This window comes from Tamandua tetradactyla, chromosome 2, assembly GCF_023851605.1.
Source record: "Tamandua tetradactyla isolate mTamTet1 chromosome 2, mTamTet1.pri, whole genome shotgun sequence".
Taxonomy (NCBI): domain Eukaryota; kingdom Metazoa; phylum Chordata; class Mammalia; order Pilosa; family Myrmecophagidae; genus Tamandua; species Tamandua tetradactyla.
The window spans coordinates 174,191,081-174,205,185 of record NC_135328.1 but is presented as its reverse complement, the minus strand read 5'-3'; the positions used below and the strand labels follow the sequence as shown (position 1 = coordinate 174,205,185).

The 14,105-nt window shown below is 37.0% G+C and overlaps 1 protein-coding gene across 3 annotated transcripts in view; it reads right to left on the bottom strand.

Annotated features, from left to right (window-relative positions):
- The window catches only part of LOC143674264 (BEN domain-containing protein 5), a 1,810,590-nt gene that overhangs the window by 163,836 nt on the left and 1,632,649 nt on the right, over positions 1-14,105 (bottom strand). For all 3 annotated transcript variants that reach the window (XM_077149723.1, XM_077149722.1, XM_077149726.1), the window contains exon 7: positions 11,391-11,480. In XM_077149723.1, coding sequence (XP_077005838.1) covers positions 11,391-11,480 — 90 coding nt within the window. The remainder of the gene's footprint in view (positions 1-11,390; positions 11,481-14,105) is intronic.

Below are 14,105 nucleotides of genomic sequence, written 5' to 3'. Positions count from 1 at the left end.
TTGAAGATGCATATATCCTATGACCCAGAAAGTACATTTCTAGGTTCTACACCCTAGAAAAATAGTTGCACATGTGTACAAGGAGATATGTATATGGATTTTTTTGTAGCACCATTAGTTGTAAGAAAAATATTGTAAACAACTTGATCCATCATCAGGAGAAAGCATTAGCAAGTTGTGCTATAGACACATATAGAATACAATACAAAGTATTAGTGAAAACAAGAGAACTACAGCATATATCAACATGCATGCTGAGTGAAAAATGAGTCTCAGTGTGCATCCAGAGTGATAGCACTTGTATAAAGTTCAAAAAACATGCAAAACTAAAAAATTACATTGTTTAGTAATGCATATATTATTGTACAACTATTAAATAAATACAAACAAAAAATTTAAGCTGATGGTTATCTGTGGGAGGGGGAAGTTTGGAAGGAGGACAAAGAACTTCAGAGGTATAGATAATATTCTGTCTCTTAAGCTGGTAGGTATCTAGGCATTCATTATATTATTATGCATATCTTATTTACCAAATATATTTATATTACTAATTGAATGTATATGCATTTGTGTATGTATACATTTATATGGATGATAAATTAAATATATATTTTCATGGATTAAATATTTAATAATGAACTAAAATACAATTATAAAGAGAAATAAGCTAGAAATTCCAGGGAAGGTGGTGGAGTACGGCGCTCCAGGACTCAATCCTGCCACCAAAACAAAAACTAAACAGGCAGGAACTGTCTATTTTGAAACTCCAGAGGCCAGGAGAGCCCTGTACATCATCCTGGGAAAAGTAGGAGCAAGAGGCAGATAAACTACTGTAAAGAACTGTAAATTGCTTTCTTCACAAGGTGATGACCCAACACCTATTCCCCACTCTTGCAGCAGGCTGCCCTGGGGTCCAGTCCCTGACTAGCTGCTGCTGACAGAAGGGGGCATAAAAATCCTCTTCCCCAAGAACAGGGGTGGGCATGGCAATCACTGATCACAACTTTTGATTAGAAAATTTGGATCCCTGGGTCCTGGCTGTGAGAGAAGCTATTGTTTCAACCTTACCCTGGACATAGGTGATGGCAACCACTGTTTCAACCTGCCCCAAACAGAGACCGAGGCAGTAGAAATTTGAAGATGTAGTACTGTCTCAGGACTGCAGGGGATAGTTAGCTGAAGGGCTGCATTTTCTATGCAGACCAGGAAGGCTCTGCTTTGGGGAGCCATTGGAGAAATTTCTGGCGCCTTTCCTGACCCTTTCATAAGACACTTTGGAAGAATTCTATATCCATTTTGTGGGTCCTTTGTTCTATTTTGGTGGGGAAAGAAGAAATTGGGAAAATCCTCCCTGGCATAACCCTCTTCCCAGAATTTGCCCTCCAGACAAGTGAGACAATGAAAAGAATATAAAAAACTACAGAGGTGGGGCAGGTGATGGTGGTGCAGTGGCAGAGTTCTTCGCTGCCATACTGGAGACCTGGGTTCAATTCCTGGTACCTGCCCATGCAGAAAAACTAAAACAAAAAAACTAAAGAGGTGGAGAATCTGGGACAGAGAAAGGCCTGCCAACTTCAGATACTTGGGAGAGGGAGGTGTGTCCCCTGGTATATTAGTTAGGGTTCTCTAGAGAAACAGAATCAACAGGGAATATTTGTAAATATAAGATTTATAAATGTGTCTTATGTAACATAGAGTCCAAAATCTGTAGGGCAGGCTGTGAAGCCGATGATTCTGATGGGGGGCCTGGACAAACTATAGGAGAGGCCCCCTGGCCAAAGCAGGAAGAGAGACAGTCTCTTCTGAATCCTCCTTAAAAGGCTTCCAGAGATTAGATTAAGCATCACTCATTAAAGAAGACACTCCCCTTGGCTGATCACAAATGGAATCAGCTATGAATGTAGCCAACATGGTCATGATTTAATTCTATGAAATGTCCTCATAGCAAAAGACAGGCCAGCACTTGCCAAACCAGACAAACAGGTACCACCACCTGGCCAAGCTGACACATGAAACTGACTATGACACCTAGGAAACAGAAGTGACAACTAAAATCCTCTAACCAGGGGAATTCCAAAACAACTAATAGGCAAGACAGGCCCAGAAAGACACTGCATTTGTCTTAGGCAGACCTTCCTGAGAGGAGGGCTGGCACTCAAGGAAATCTGTTTTATCACCAGCTGGTCACAAAACCAAGAAACAGACATCCCAAGGAGTAAATTCTAGAGTTAACATTTTAATATATTAGCATATACAGTGTGCAACAAAAAAGTATAAGACAAACAAAGAATTAGGAAATGATGACCCATCCGAAGGTAGAGGATAAAAATACAGAAAATACAGGGAAAAAAAACAATGAAGAAGACTAGAGTGTGGAAATACCAAAGCCTTTAAAAAAAAAATCTTAAAATGCTTAAGAAGATAAAGGGAAGTACAGAGAAAGAGCTACAGGATATCAGGAAAACAATGAATGAATAATCTGACAGTTTAAGTAAAGAGAGAAAAAATTTTAAAAGAAACCAAATGGATGTAGCAGAGGTGAATACCACAATAACTGAAATGCAAAAATACCCAGGAGGATTTCAAGTGCAGAGTGAAGCTGGCAGAAGAAAGAATTAATGAAATTGAAGACAAGATACTTGGAATGAGTCAAGCTGAGGAGCAGAAAGAAAAAAGAAATATTAAAAGTGAAAATAGCCTAAGACAGCTGTGGGACATCATAAACACACCAAGATGCATGCTATGGGAGTCCCAGAAGATGAAGAAAGAGAGAAAGGGGCAGAAGGAATATTAAAGAAATAATGACAGAGAACTTCCCAAACTTGCAAAAGATGTAAATACATATGTTCAAGAAGTTCAGAGAATAACAAACAGGATGAACTTGAAGGAAAGTACATATTTGTTATGCTATTAAATGTAAAGGACAAGGAGAGAGTTCTGAAAGCTGCAAGAGAAAAGCAATGTCTTACATACAAAAGAGTCTCAATAAGATTGAGTGCCAGTTTCTCATCAGAGACCATAGAGGCAAGAAGTCAGTGGGTTGAAATCCCTAAATTGCTGAAGGAAAACAACTGTCAGTCAAGAATATTACATCCTGTGAGACACTCATTCAAGAATAAGGGATAGATTTAAGACATTCTTAAATAAACAAAAGCTAAGGAGGTACATCATCATTAGACCTGCACTACAAGAAATGGTACAGGGAGTGTTTCAGACTGAAATGAATAGACACTAGACATGGTTCAAAGCAGGAAATAAGGACATGTGGTAAAAGTAACCATTTGGGTAATTATAAACACCAGTATTATTGTATTATATTGTTTGGTATGTAACTCCACTTCTTACTTCCTATGGGTACTAAAATGCAAATGTCTTAAAAAGTAATAATAAATCTATGTTTTTGGACATGCAATGTACAAAGATATACGTGGTAACAAATACAAGAAAAAGGTAGGGAGCAAAGGAGTATAGAAAAAGTATATGTGATTCTATTGAAGTTAAGTTGGTATTAATTGAAATATACTTAACCCTATGGTAATTATCAAGAAAAAATATGAAAAATATATCTGTATAGAAGAGAAAAGGCACTCAATATGGTACAACACAAGAAAACAAATGAATAAAAAGCTTTAATGGAAGTTAAGGACAAAAAAGGTGTGAGACAATGGTTTAATACCAAAGTGGCAGAAGAAAGACCTGTATTAACAATAGTGACTTTAAATGTAAATGGATTTGACTATTCAGCCAAAAGGTAGAGAAAGGCAGAATGAATAAAGAGCATGATTCAACTATATGCTATCTGTAAGACACTCGTTTAAAGTTAAATGTACAAGTAGGTTAACGGTGAAAGGATGGAAAAATACACGCCATGCAAGTAGTAAACCAAGGAGAGCTGGGGTGGCTAAACTAATAAAGGATCAAATAGACTTTGAAGTCATAAACAGTTATGAGGGACAAAGATGGTCGTTAAAACTGATAAAGGGAACAATTCAACAGGAAGATGTAATGATTATAAATATGTATGTACCTAACAGCAGAACCCAAAAACATATGATGCAAATCCTGACAGATTTGAAGGAAAAATCGACAGTTCTACATTAATAGTGAGAGATTTTAACACACCTCTCACAATAATTGGTGGAACATCTAATCAGAAGATCATTAAGGAAGTACAGGACTTGAATGATACACTAAACCAACTAAACCTAGAAGACATATATAGAACACTGCACCCAAAGGAAATAGAACACACATTCTTCTTGTGTACACATGGACCATTCTCCAGGATAGACCGTATGTTGGGTCACAAAACAAGTCTCAGTAAATTAAAACATATGGATATCATACAAATCCTGTTGTGACAGGATAAAGCTAGAAATCAATTACAGAGAGAGCATGGGAAAATTCATAGTATGTGGTAATTAAACAACACACTCTTAAACAACCAATAGTTTAAAGAGGTAATAAGAAGTTAAATTAGTAAATATCTTGAGGTGACTAAAAATGAATAGACAACATAACAAAACTTATGTTATGTGATGAAGGCAGTGCTGAGAGGGAAACAGGTAGCTCTAAGTGCTTACATTAAAAAAGTATAAAGACTTCAAATCAGAGCCCTAAAAGAAGAGCAAACTAAAGCCAAAGCAAGCAGAAAGAAAGAAATAACAAAGTTTTATAGTGGAGATAAATGAAATAGAAAACAAACAAACAAAAAACAACAGAGAGAATCAACAAAACCAAAAGTTGGTTATTTGAGAACATTAACAAAATCAATAAACTTTTACCTAAACTGGCAAAGAAAAAAGAGAGTGATACAAATAATGAAAATCAGAAATGAAAAGGGGGATATTACAACCGACACTGCTAAAATTAGATAACATAGGTGAAATGGACAAATTCTTAGAAATGCAAAGTACATATAATGACTCAAGAAGAAGCAGAAGAGCTCAACAGACCAATTACTGATTTGCAAGAAAGAAAAGCCAAGGACCAGATGGTTTCACAGAGGAGTTCTACCAAATATTCCAAATTCTGTTCAAACCCTTCCAAAAAATTAGAGGAGGGTATATTCCCAAATTCATTCTATGTGGCCAACATCACCCTCATACAAAAGCCAGATAAAGAAACCACAAGAAAAATACAGACTATCTCTTATGAATACAGATGCCAGAATCCTCAACAAAATACCAGCAAACCAAATCTAACAGTACATTAAAAGAATTATATAGCATGATCAAGTGGGATTTACCTCTGTTATGCAAGATTGGTTTACTATAAGAAAATTAATGTAATACACCACATTAACAGAATGAAGAAAAAACCGCATTATCATCTCAATAAATTCAGAAAGGACATTTGAGAATATACAGTACCTTTCTTGATAAAAAACACTTGGAACACTAGGAATAGAAGGAAACTTCTTCAGCATGATAAAAGACATATATGAAACAACTACTCTTAACATCCTACTTAATTGTGAAAAACCGAAAGCTTTCCCTATAAGATCAGGAATAAGATAAGGATGCCAACTCTCAGGATTGTCATTCAACATTATAATGGAACAGTCTTGCCAAAGCAGTTAGGCAAGAAAAAGCAAAAAAGGCATCCAAATGGGAAGGGATGAAGTAAAACTTTCCTTATTTGCAGATGAGATGATTCTATATACAGACAATCCTTAAAAATCCTCAGCAAAGTTCTTAGAGCTAATAAATGAATTTAGGAAATTGGCAGTGTACAAGATCAATACCCCCAAAGCAACAGCTCTTTAATACACAATTAATGAACAATCAGAAGAAGAAATCAAGAAAAAAAATTCCATTCAAAATACCAACTAAAAGAATGAAATATCTAGTAATAAATTTAATCAAGGATATAAAGAACGTGTACACAGAAAACTACAAAACTTCGCTAAAAGAAATAAAAGAAGACCTAAATAAATGGAAGTATATTTCATGTTCATAGATCGGGAGACTAAATATTGTTAAAATGTCAATATTTCCCATAGCAATTTATAGATTCAATGCAATCCCAGTGAAATGAAAAAGCCAATCAAGTTTATATGAAAGTGTATGGGGCCCTGAATCTATAAAGCCTTTCAAGCTATCTTGAAAAAGAAGAATGACATTGGAGAAATCATACTTCCTAATCTTAAAACTTATGGCAAAGCCATAGTAATCAAAACAGAATGGTTAAAAACACAAGGACAGATATATAGACCAATGGAATAGAAGTGAAAGCTCAGAAATCAACCCCCACATTTATACCCAACTGATTTTTTTATTGATCCTTTCTTATTATTTCATTTTTTTAAACTTTTTTTATTGTATAGTATAATATATCTACAAAATAAAGAAATAAAAAAGCAATAGTCTTCAAAGCATTCTTCAAAAAGTGGTTACAGGAGAGATCCCAGAGTTTGTCATGGACTACCATATGATCCTCTCATATTTTTCCTTCTAGCTGCTCCAGAATATAGGAGGCTAGAGGGCTTAAATGCTTTTTTATCATCACAATCGACTTTCTTCCTTCTTTTTTTGTGAAAATACTATATATACAAAAAAGCTAAAAATTTCAAAGCACAGCACCACAATTAGTTGCAGAACATATTTTAAATTTTCACATGGGTTACAATTTCACAATTTTAAGTTTTTACTTCTAGCTGTTCTAAAATACTGGAGAGTAAAACAGATAAAGATTTATTGATTCAGCATTCATATTTATTTGTTAAATCCTATCTTCTATGTATAATTCCGCCATCACCTTTGATCTTTCCATACCTCTCTTTAGGGTTGTTTGGGCTGTGGCAATTCTAAATTTTTGATATTGGAAGGGTCTGTCACTAACACTGGGCAGGGAGATAGAACTATCTGATGTTCTGAAGAGGCTGGGCTAGATTTCAGGACTTATCTGGACCAGGGAACCACCTGAGGGCTGTAGGTTTCTGGAAAATTGGTCTAGTGCCTGGAACCCTTGTGGAATCTTATATATTGCCCTAGGTGTTCTTTAGGATTGGCTGGAATGGTCCTGATTGGGGATTGGCAGGTTATGATAGGTAGCAAGGTCTACATGAAACTTGTGTAAGAACAACCTCCAGAGTAACCTCTCAACTTTATTTGAACTCTCTCTGCCACTGATACTTTATTAATTACACTTTTTTCCCCCTTTCAGTCAGGATGGAATTGTTGATCCCATGGTGCCAGGTCTGGATTCATCCCTGGGAGTCATCTCCTACATCACCAGGGAGACTTTCACTCCTGGATGTCATGTCCCATGTAGGGGGGAGGGCAATGATTTCATTTGCAGAGTTGGGCTTAGAGAGACTGAGGCCACATCTGAGCAACAGCAGAGGTCCTCCAGTAACTCTTAGGCATGCCTAAAGGTAGTCTAAGCTTCTCTGCTATCTACATAAGCTTCACCAGAGTAAGCCTCATGATTGAGGGCATGGCGTATTCATTTGGGTATACCTAAAGTTTGACGCATAAAGTTTGACACAAAGTATCAGTGGATTTCCTGATGGTAAGGTTTCATAGTTCCATAGTCTTTCTTCCCTCCCTCAGGGGACTTTGCCAATACCTTTTGATTATCTGTGTAATATACTCTGGGATGCTTCCAGGCATTATAATAATCTATATAGGATTAAAGGACCTCTTTCTTATTCTGTGCTTCCTGTATTCCAGTTGCTCAAATGAGCTATACAGATAGGTTGAATTAGATTATACACTACAGAAAATTTCAGTTCCAGATAAATAAATAAACCTTTCTTCCATTGGTCTCAAAGAGTCTGTGTGGTTCTAAAATAGAGACACTATCTTCCTTAACCTTATGTACTGAATTACTTTAACCCCAACCTGTTCAGCTTTGTTTTTATCTCTAAATATCGGGTTATATATATAAAACAGCCTCTCAAAATCCAGAAATAATAATTGCCACTCGACTTAATGTGTCTGCTCTAAAATCTCACAATCTGGGCCCCTGTTTTCTTATAAGCATTTTCTAAAGATGACTATACCATTGTTGTTTTTTTGTTTCTGGCTTATTTTGTCTCACCAAATGTCCCACATGTTCATTCACATCGTTGCATGCCTCACGATATTGTTCCTTTTTGTAGCAGCACAACCTTTGTTCATAAGTATACACCATCATTCACCAATCTACTTCTCCATCAGTGCATCCTTCAGCCACCTACATTCATCAGGCATCATGCAGAGGGCCCAAAATTCATAGTCTATCAACACTCTCAATTTAGATCATTTCATTCTTCCCAAGAGACTGAAAACCAATGGACACACCCTCACCATATAGGAAATCTAAACCACCTCTTAACTCTTGTTCCTCACCCCATTATTTACCTCTGCTGTTGCTATGGTAGTGCTGATGGTTTCCTTTTGAACATAGCTCAAGCATGCAATAGCACTTTTCCCCCTGTACCCTGGACTTAAACACTCTTTTATACAAGAATTGTATCTTTGAAGTAATTCTTACAAGAACTCATTCATATTTCTAGTGTGAGTCAGTGGGACACATAGGTCTATACAAACCCCTTTCAATACTGTTCATCTTCAATATGGTAATGTCACTTCTAGATCCACTAGAGAATTACCTTCACTCCTGTCCATTCCCTTACATTGGAATACAACTTCATTAGCTAATGGTTCACCCATCTCTAGCTTCTATGTATCTCTAAGTCCTCTATCTTCTGTATTACAAGCCTCCGATTATACCTTCATGCTGGTTATAAAAGTGGAATCATACAGTATCTATCCTTCTGTGTCTGGCTAATTTTGCTCAGCATTATATCCGCAAGGCTCATCCATCTTGTCATGTGCTTCAGGACATCATTTTGTCTTACTGCTGCATAATATTCCATTACATATATATATGTATATATATACACATCACATTTTGTTGATCCACTCATCTGTTGATGGGCATTCGGTTTGTTTCCATCTTTTGGGAATTGTGAATAATGCTGCTATGAACATCATTGTGCAAATGTCTGTCTATGTTATCGCTTTGAGCTGTTCTGGGTAGATACCAAGTAGTGCTATTGCTGGGTCATAGAGTCACTCGATATTTAGTTTCCTACGGAACTGTCAAACAGTCTTCCATAGTGGCTGCAACATTATACATTCCCACCAGCAGTGTGTAAGTGTCCAAGTTTTTCCACATTCTCTCCAACGTTTATAGTTTCCTGTTTGTTTAATAGCAGCCATTCTTATAGGTGTGAAGTGGTGTCTCATTGTAGTCTTGATCTGCATTTCCCTTATCACCAGTGAAAATTTAGCCAACTGATTTTTGACAAGGTGGCAAAGACTACACAATTGGGAAAGAAGTGTCTTCAACAAAGGGTGCTGGGAAAACTGTATCTCCACTTACAAAAAAAAAAAAAAGGGAGGGCCCTTACCTCATACCATATTCAAAAACCAATTCAAAATGAATTGAAGGCCTAAATATCAGAGCTACAATATGAAACTCTTAGAATAAAACATAGGGAAACATCTTTAAGACCTTGTGTTAGCCAATGGTTTCTTAGATTTTACACCCAGAGCAAAAGCAACAAAAGAAAAAAAAAATAGATAAATGGGACCTCATCAAAACGAAAAGCTTTTTGTTCTCAAAAGATTTAATTATGAAAATAAAAAGTCAACTTACACTATGGGAGAACATATTTAGAAACCACATATCCTATAAAGGATTAGTATCCTGTATATATAAAGAAATCCTTCAAGTTAGCAACAAAAAGACAAACAACTGAATTTAAAAAATGGGCACACAGACTTGAACAGACATCTCTCCAAAGAAGATATGCAAATGGCCAAATTGCACATGAGAAGATGCTCAACATCATTAACCATTAGGGAAATGCAAATCAAGGCCATAATGACATACCATTTTATACTCATGAGAATGGCTGCTATTTAAACAAAATGGCATATTATAAGTGTTGAAGAGGATGCAGAGAAATAAGAACACTCATTCATTGCTCATGGCAATGTAAAATAGTGTAGCAACTGTGCAAGACAGTCTGGTGGTTCCTCAAAGTTAAGAATAGAACTATCATATGATTTGGCAATCCCACTACTAGATAAATACCCAAAAGAATTGAAAGTAGGAATTTGAACAGATATTTGCACACTGATGTTATAGTGGCATTATTTGCTGCCACTATGCCAAAAGATGGATACAACCTAAGTGTTCATTAATTGATGAATGGATAAATAAAACGTGTTATATACACACAATAGAATATTATTTAGCATTAAAAAGGAACAAAGTTCTGATTCATGCACCATGTGGTTTAGCCTTGAAGACTTATGCTGAGTGAAATAAGCCCATTACAAAAGGACATATATTATATGATCTCATTGATTTGAAACAATTAGAGTAAGCAAACTTACAGAGTCAGAATCAGAAATAAAGGTTGCCAGGGCAAGGGGTGGGGATAGGCAATAGGAAGTTAAGGCCTAAAATGTACAAGGTTCCCATTGGGAATGGTGGAAATGCTTTGGTAATGGATGGTGGTGATGATAGCACAACATTGTGAATGCAATTAGCAGCATTGAAATATATAACTGAATATGAATAAAAGGGAAAACGTTGGATTGTATATACAGTAACAGAATAAACATTTTAAAAAATATCCATGGAACTATACCACATAAACAGTGAACCCTAAGTTAAACCATGGACTTTAATTAGTAGTACAATTATAAAGACATGCTATTATCCATGATAACAAATGTTCCACACCAATGGATGGTGTTGGTGTTGGGTGGCAAGTGGGAATCCTGTATTTTATGCATGATATTTCTGTAAACCCACAACTTCTCTAATAATGTAAAAAAAAGAGAGAAATATGAAATTTATATGTGAACTACTTACACAGAAAAAGTATACCTTATTTACCTCCATTGTCTGAGCTTCCTTGCCCATGGTAGGTATTTCAAAGGTTGTTTATTGAATAAATGATTGAATACATGAGTTTACAGATAATTTTAAATCCTTACCTTTCCATTTCTCTGCCTTTGTAACAACATACACATTGACCTAGGGCCAGATCTCCAGCTGTTTTAAACTATTGGACACAAGTAAAACAAAGGTAAGGAGTATAGATGACTCTGTATGGATCATCCTTAATGTAGCATATTCTAGCAAAATTTATTCAGCCATACCTATTTATTTATCTACCTGTTCATATGTAATGCATCCAGTCAATAAGCATGTATTGAAACAAATCCTAACAGAGATTAGGGCACACTCTTTAAAGTAGTGAAGTAAATACCTATTCAAGATAATGATTCTACATGGGACCCCACTATCCCTGAAACCCCCATAGTGCCCCTGTCTGATGCAGAGGAGACATGCAACACCCATGAGATTCTGCAACTCACCTTGGCACACAAATGAAGAAGGTGTTTCCCCTGGGTGGACTCGACCTGTGATGAATATCACCTTCTGCTCTGCCCCTTCCCGAAGGTTATCTGTAAGAAAAAATGCAAGGGGTTTCTAAGAAGTACAAGGAAAACTGAGACTAGGGGTTGGAGTTGGAGGAGTTTGTTACCTCTTAAATCACTGGGTCAAAACCAATAAGGCCCAGCCATTGTTTACAAACTAAATTACGTTCCTGGTCACCAAATATTAAAAGGACCACATTCCTTTTGGCAATCATACGAGAAAGTCATATGTATGAAGTCAAATCCCAGATCTGCTGACTGTGCCCTTAGACAAGTTGTATACCCTTTCTGAGCTTCAATTTGATTATCTATAAATGAGGATAATAATAACTACCTCATAGGGTTGTGATGATTAAATAAGTTTAAACATTGCATATTATGCAGTAAATAGTAAATGATAGAGCAAAGAAGGATGCTAATATTAGTAACAGTAATAATAGCAGCTGACATTTAATTAGATTCTTTTGTTTTAGATACATTTTATACATTATTTATAATCCTTACAGCAACATACATTGTTAATATTCCTTTTATAATGGCAGAAACTAAGGCTTAGAGAAGTTATATAACTTGTTCATGGTTACAGAGCTAACAGGAAGTAAAATTGAGATTAGAACCCAAGCCTTTATCTGGCCTTGATGAAGTAACAGGGCCCAGATTTCCCTTTCACCTTAAACAACTAGAAAATTGAGCAAACTATATAAAAGAGCTGTTTTCAGACATTGGACAGGAGGAAATGTAGGACCATAATCTTTGAGAGAAGGGAAACAAATGAGTCGTGCCCTATGACTGCCCTTGTCGGCAGTGTGGAGACCTAGAAGCCTGGGGACCCATTCCACACTGCAGAGCAGAGAAGGATATTCTGAGCACAGCACAATGATCCCACTGAGATTGAAGTTCTAGAGTCTGAGGCTAGAAGTTGTGGGGCAGGGTTCCAGAGAAGAGAGGTCTCAACAGAAAAAGAGCTCTAGAAATCTGCAGTATCCTTTTCAGTCTTTGCTGGATAATAAAATGTATATGCATAGGATCAATCTCTACAAAGTCAGGAAAAAATGACCTGGGAGCTGTGAACTAAACAGTTCTCAGGGTTCACACAGGGCTAGGAATCATTTGAATTCCCGCCAACAGAGTGGACGTTCTCACTGAGTACTTCGGCACTCATTGAAGACCCCAGAGGGCCACACCAGGGCAATATAGGGCACAGCTTTAAAATAAGTCTCAAAAGGATCAAATCTATGGAAGAAATTTAACTTCCTACTAGACAAAGCCCAACTCTCTTTAAAGGAAGACAACAAATCCGAACACTCATCAATGTACAGGTCACAACATCTAATATTCAATAAAAAATTGCTAGGCACAAAAGGAAGCAGGAAAACATGACCCAGAATCAGAATCCAAGATCCTGTTCTCTCTCAGAAGTCTTGTTTTTATAAGAAAGCTTGGCCATTGTGCAAAGGAATTATTAAACAAAAGCCGTACCCAAGAGGGACAGTCCCAGAAAGAAGGAGCAGGGAAAGAATACTCAGCCATTTGCAGAAGAAGGGCTGATTGATACAGAATAGTTGGCCCAGAGGAAATTCACAAAGGAACATTGAGAGAAGGAGGAGTAAAGGATTCTATTTGAGGGGATTATCTGGAGGGAGGAGGCATAGAAATAAGTAATAGGCTTTCTGCTGCTGAACTGCTAGAGACAGGTCATTCTGAATGTGATTCAATCCCAACAACTGATGCACCAACGTTAGAGACAAAAAAAAAAAATTATTGGACCTGGTTCTAAGGACTTGGAACTTGCTTGGTCCATTGGGTTGAACAATAGGGGTTGGGGCCACTGCTTTCCCAATCGTGGGCCCCTGAAAGGCAGTAAGGAATATAACGGAAATAAAATACATACTTGAGAATCCATTGTGTGCTCAGCTCTAGTCTAGGCATCTTTAGGAAAACAGAGAGTGAGAGAAGGTTCTCCCGCCCTGAAGAAGCTTAAGGTGTAAAAGAGAAGTTAGACACCCGCATGTTTCCCAGATTGAATATAAGACCCTCAAGGGAGAAATTGTGCCTTTCATTGATGTCTCTCTAGTGTTTATCCCAGGGCCATGCATGGACTCAGGGACTAACTGATGAATGAATAAATCTAAAAATACTTGTGTAGATTGTAGTTTATAAAGAAATTGAAAGTCACATTATGTCCTTTAATCTTCACCATGTCTCTGTGAGGTAGAAAGTTTTAACCCCATTTTTCAGGGAGGAAACTGAGATTCACAGAAGGAAGGACATGCAGAAGGTCACCCAGCTAGCAGTGGTAGAGTCAGGCCCTGATTCCCAGGCCAGTGTCCCTTCACTACCCCATCTGTCTCCTCCTAGACCCACTAAGAACCATATAGGATTCTGTATTTGCTGTTTTTCCATCTACAATATACCCGAGAGTGTTTGATTTTACCCCTTACTGCTGGGTGGAGATTAAGCTACTGTCTTAGTATGTATATTGCTTTTTCATTAATAAAAACACCACCACCAAGCGCTTTTTAAAAACGCTGCCTAGCACTGACCCCATCTATCCCAGCAGTCCAGCAATGATAAATAACATTACAAAAGCCCGCAGTGAAGGCTATCTTTATGAATGTCTTCCCTGACCTGATATCAACTCAATTGCACTCA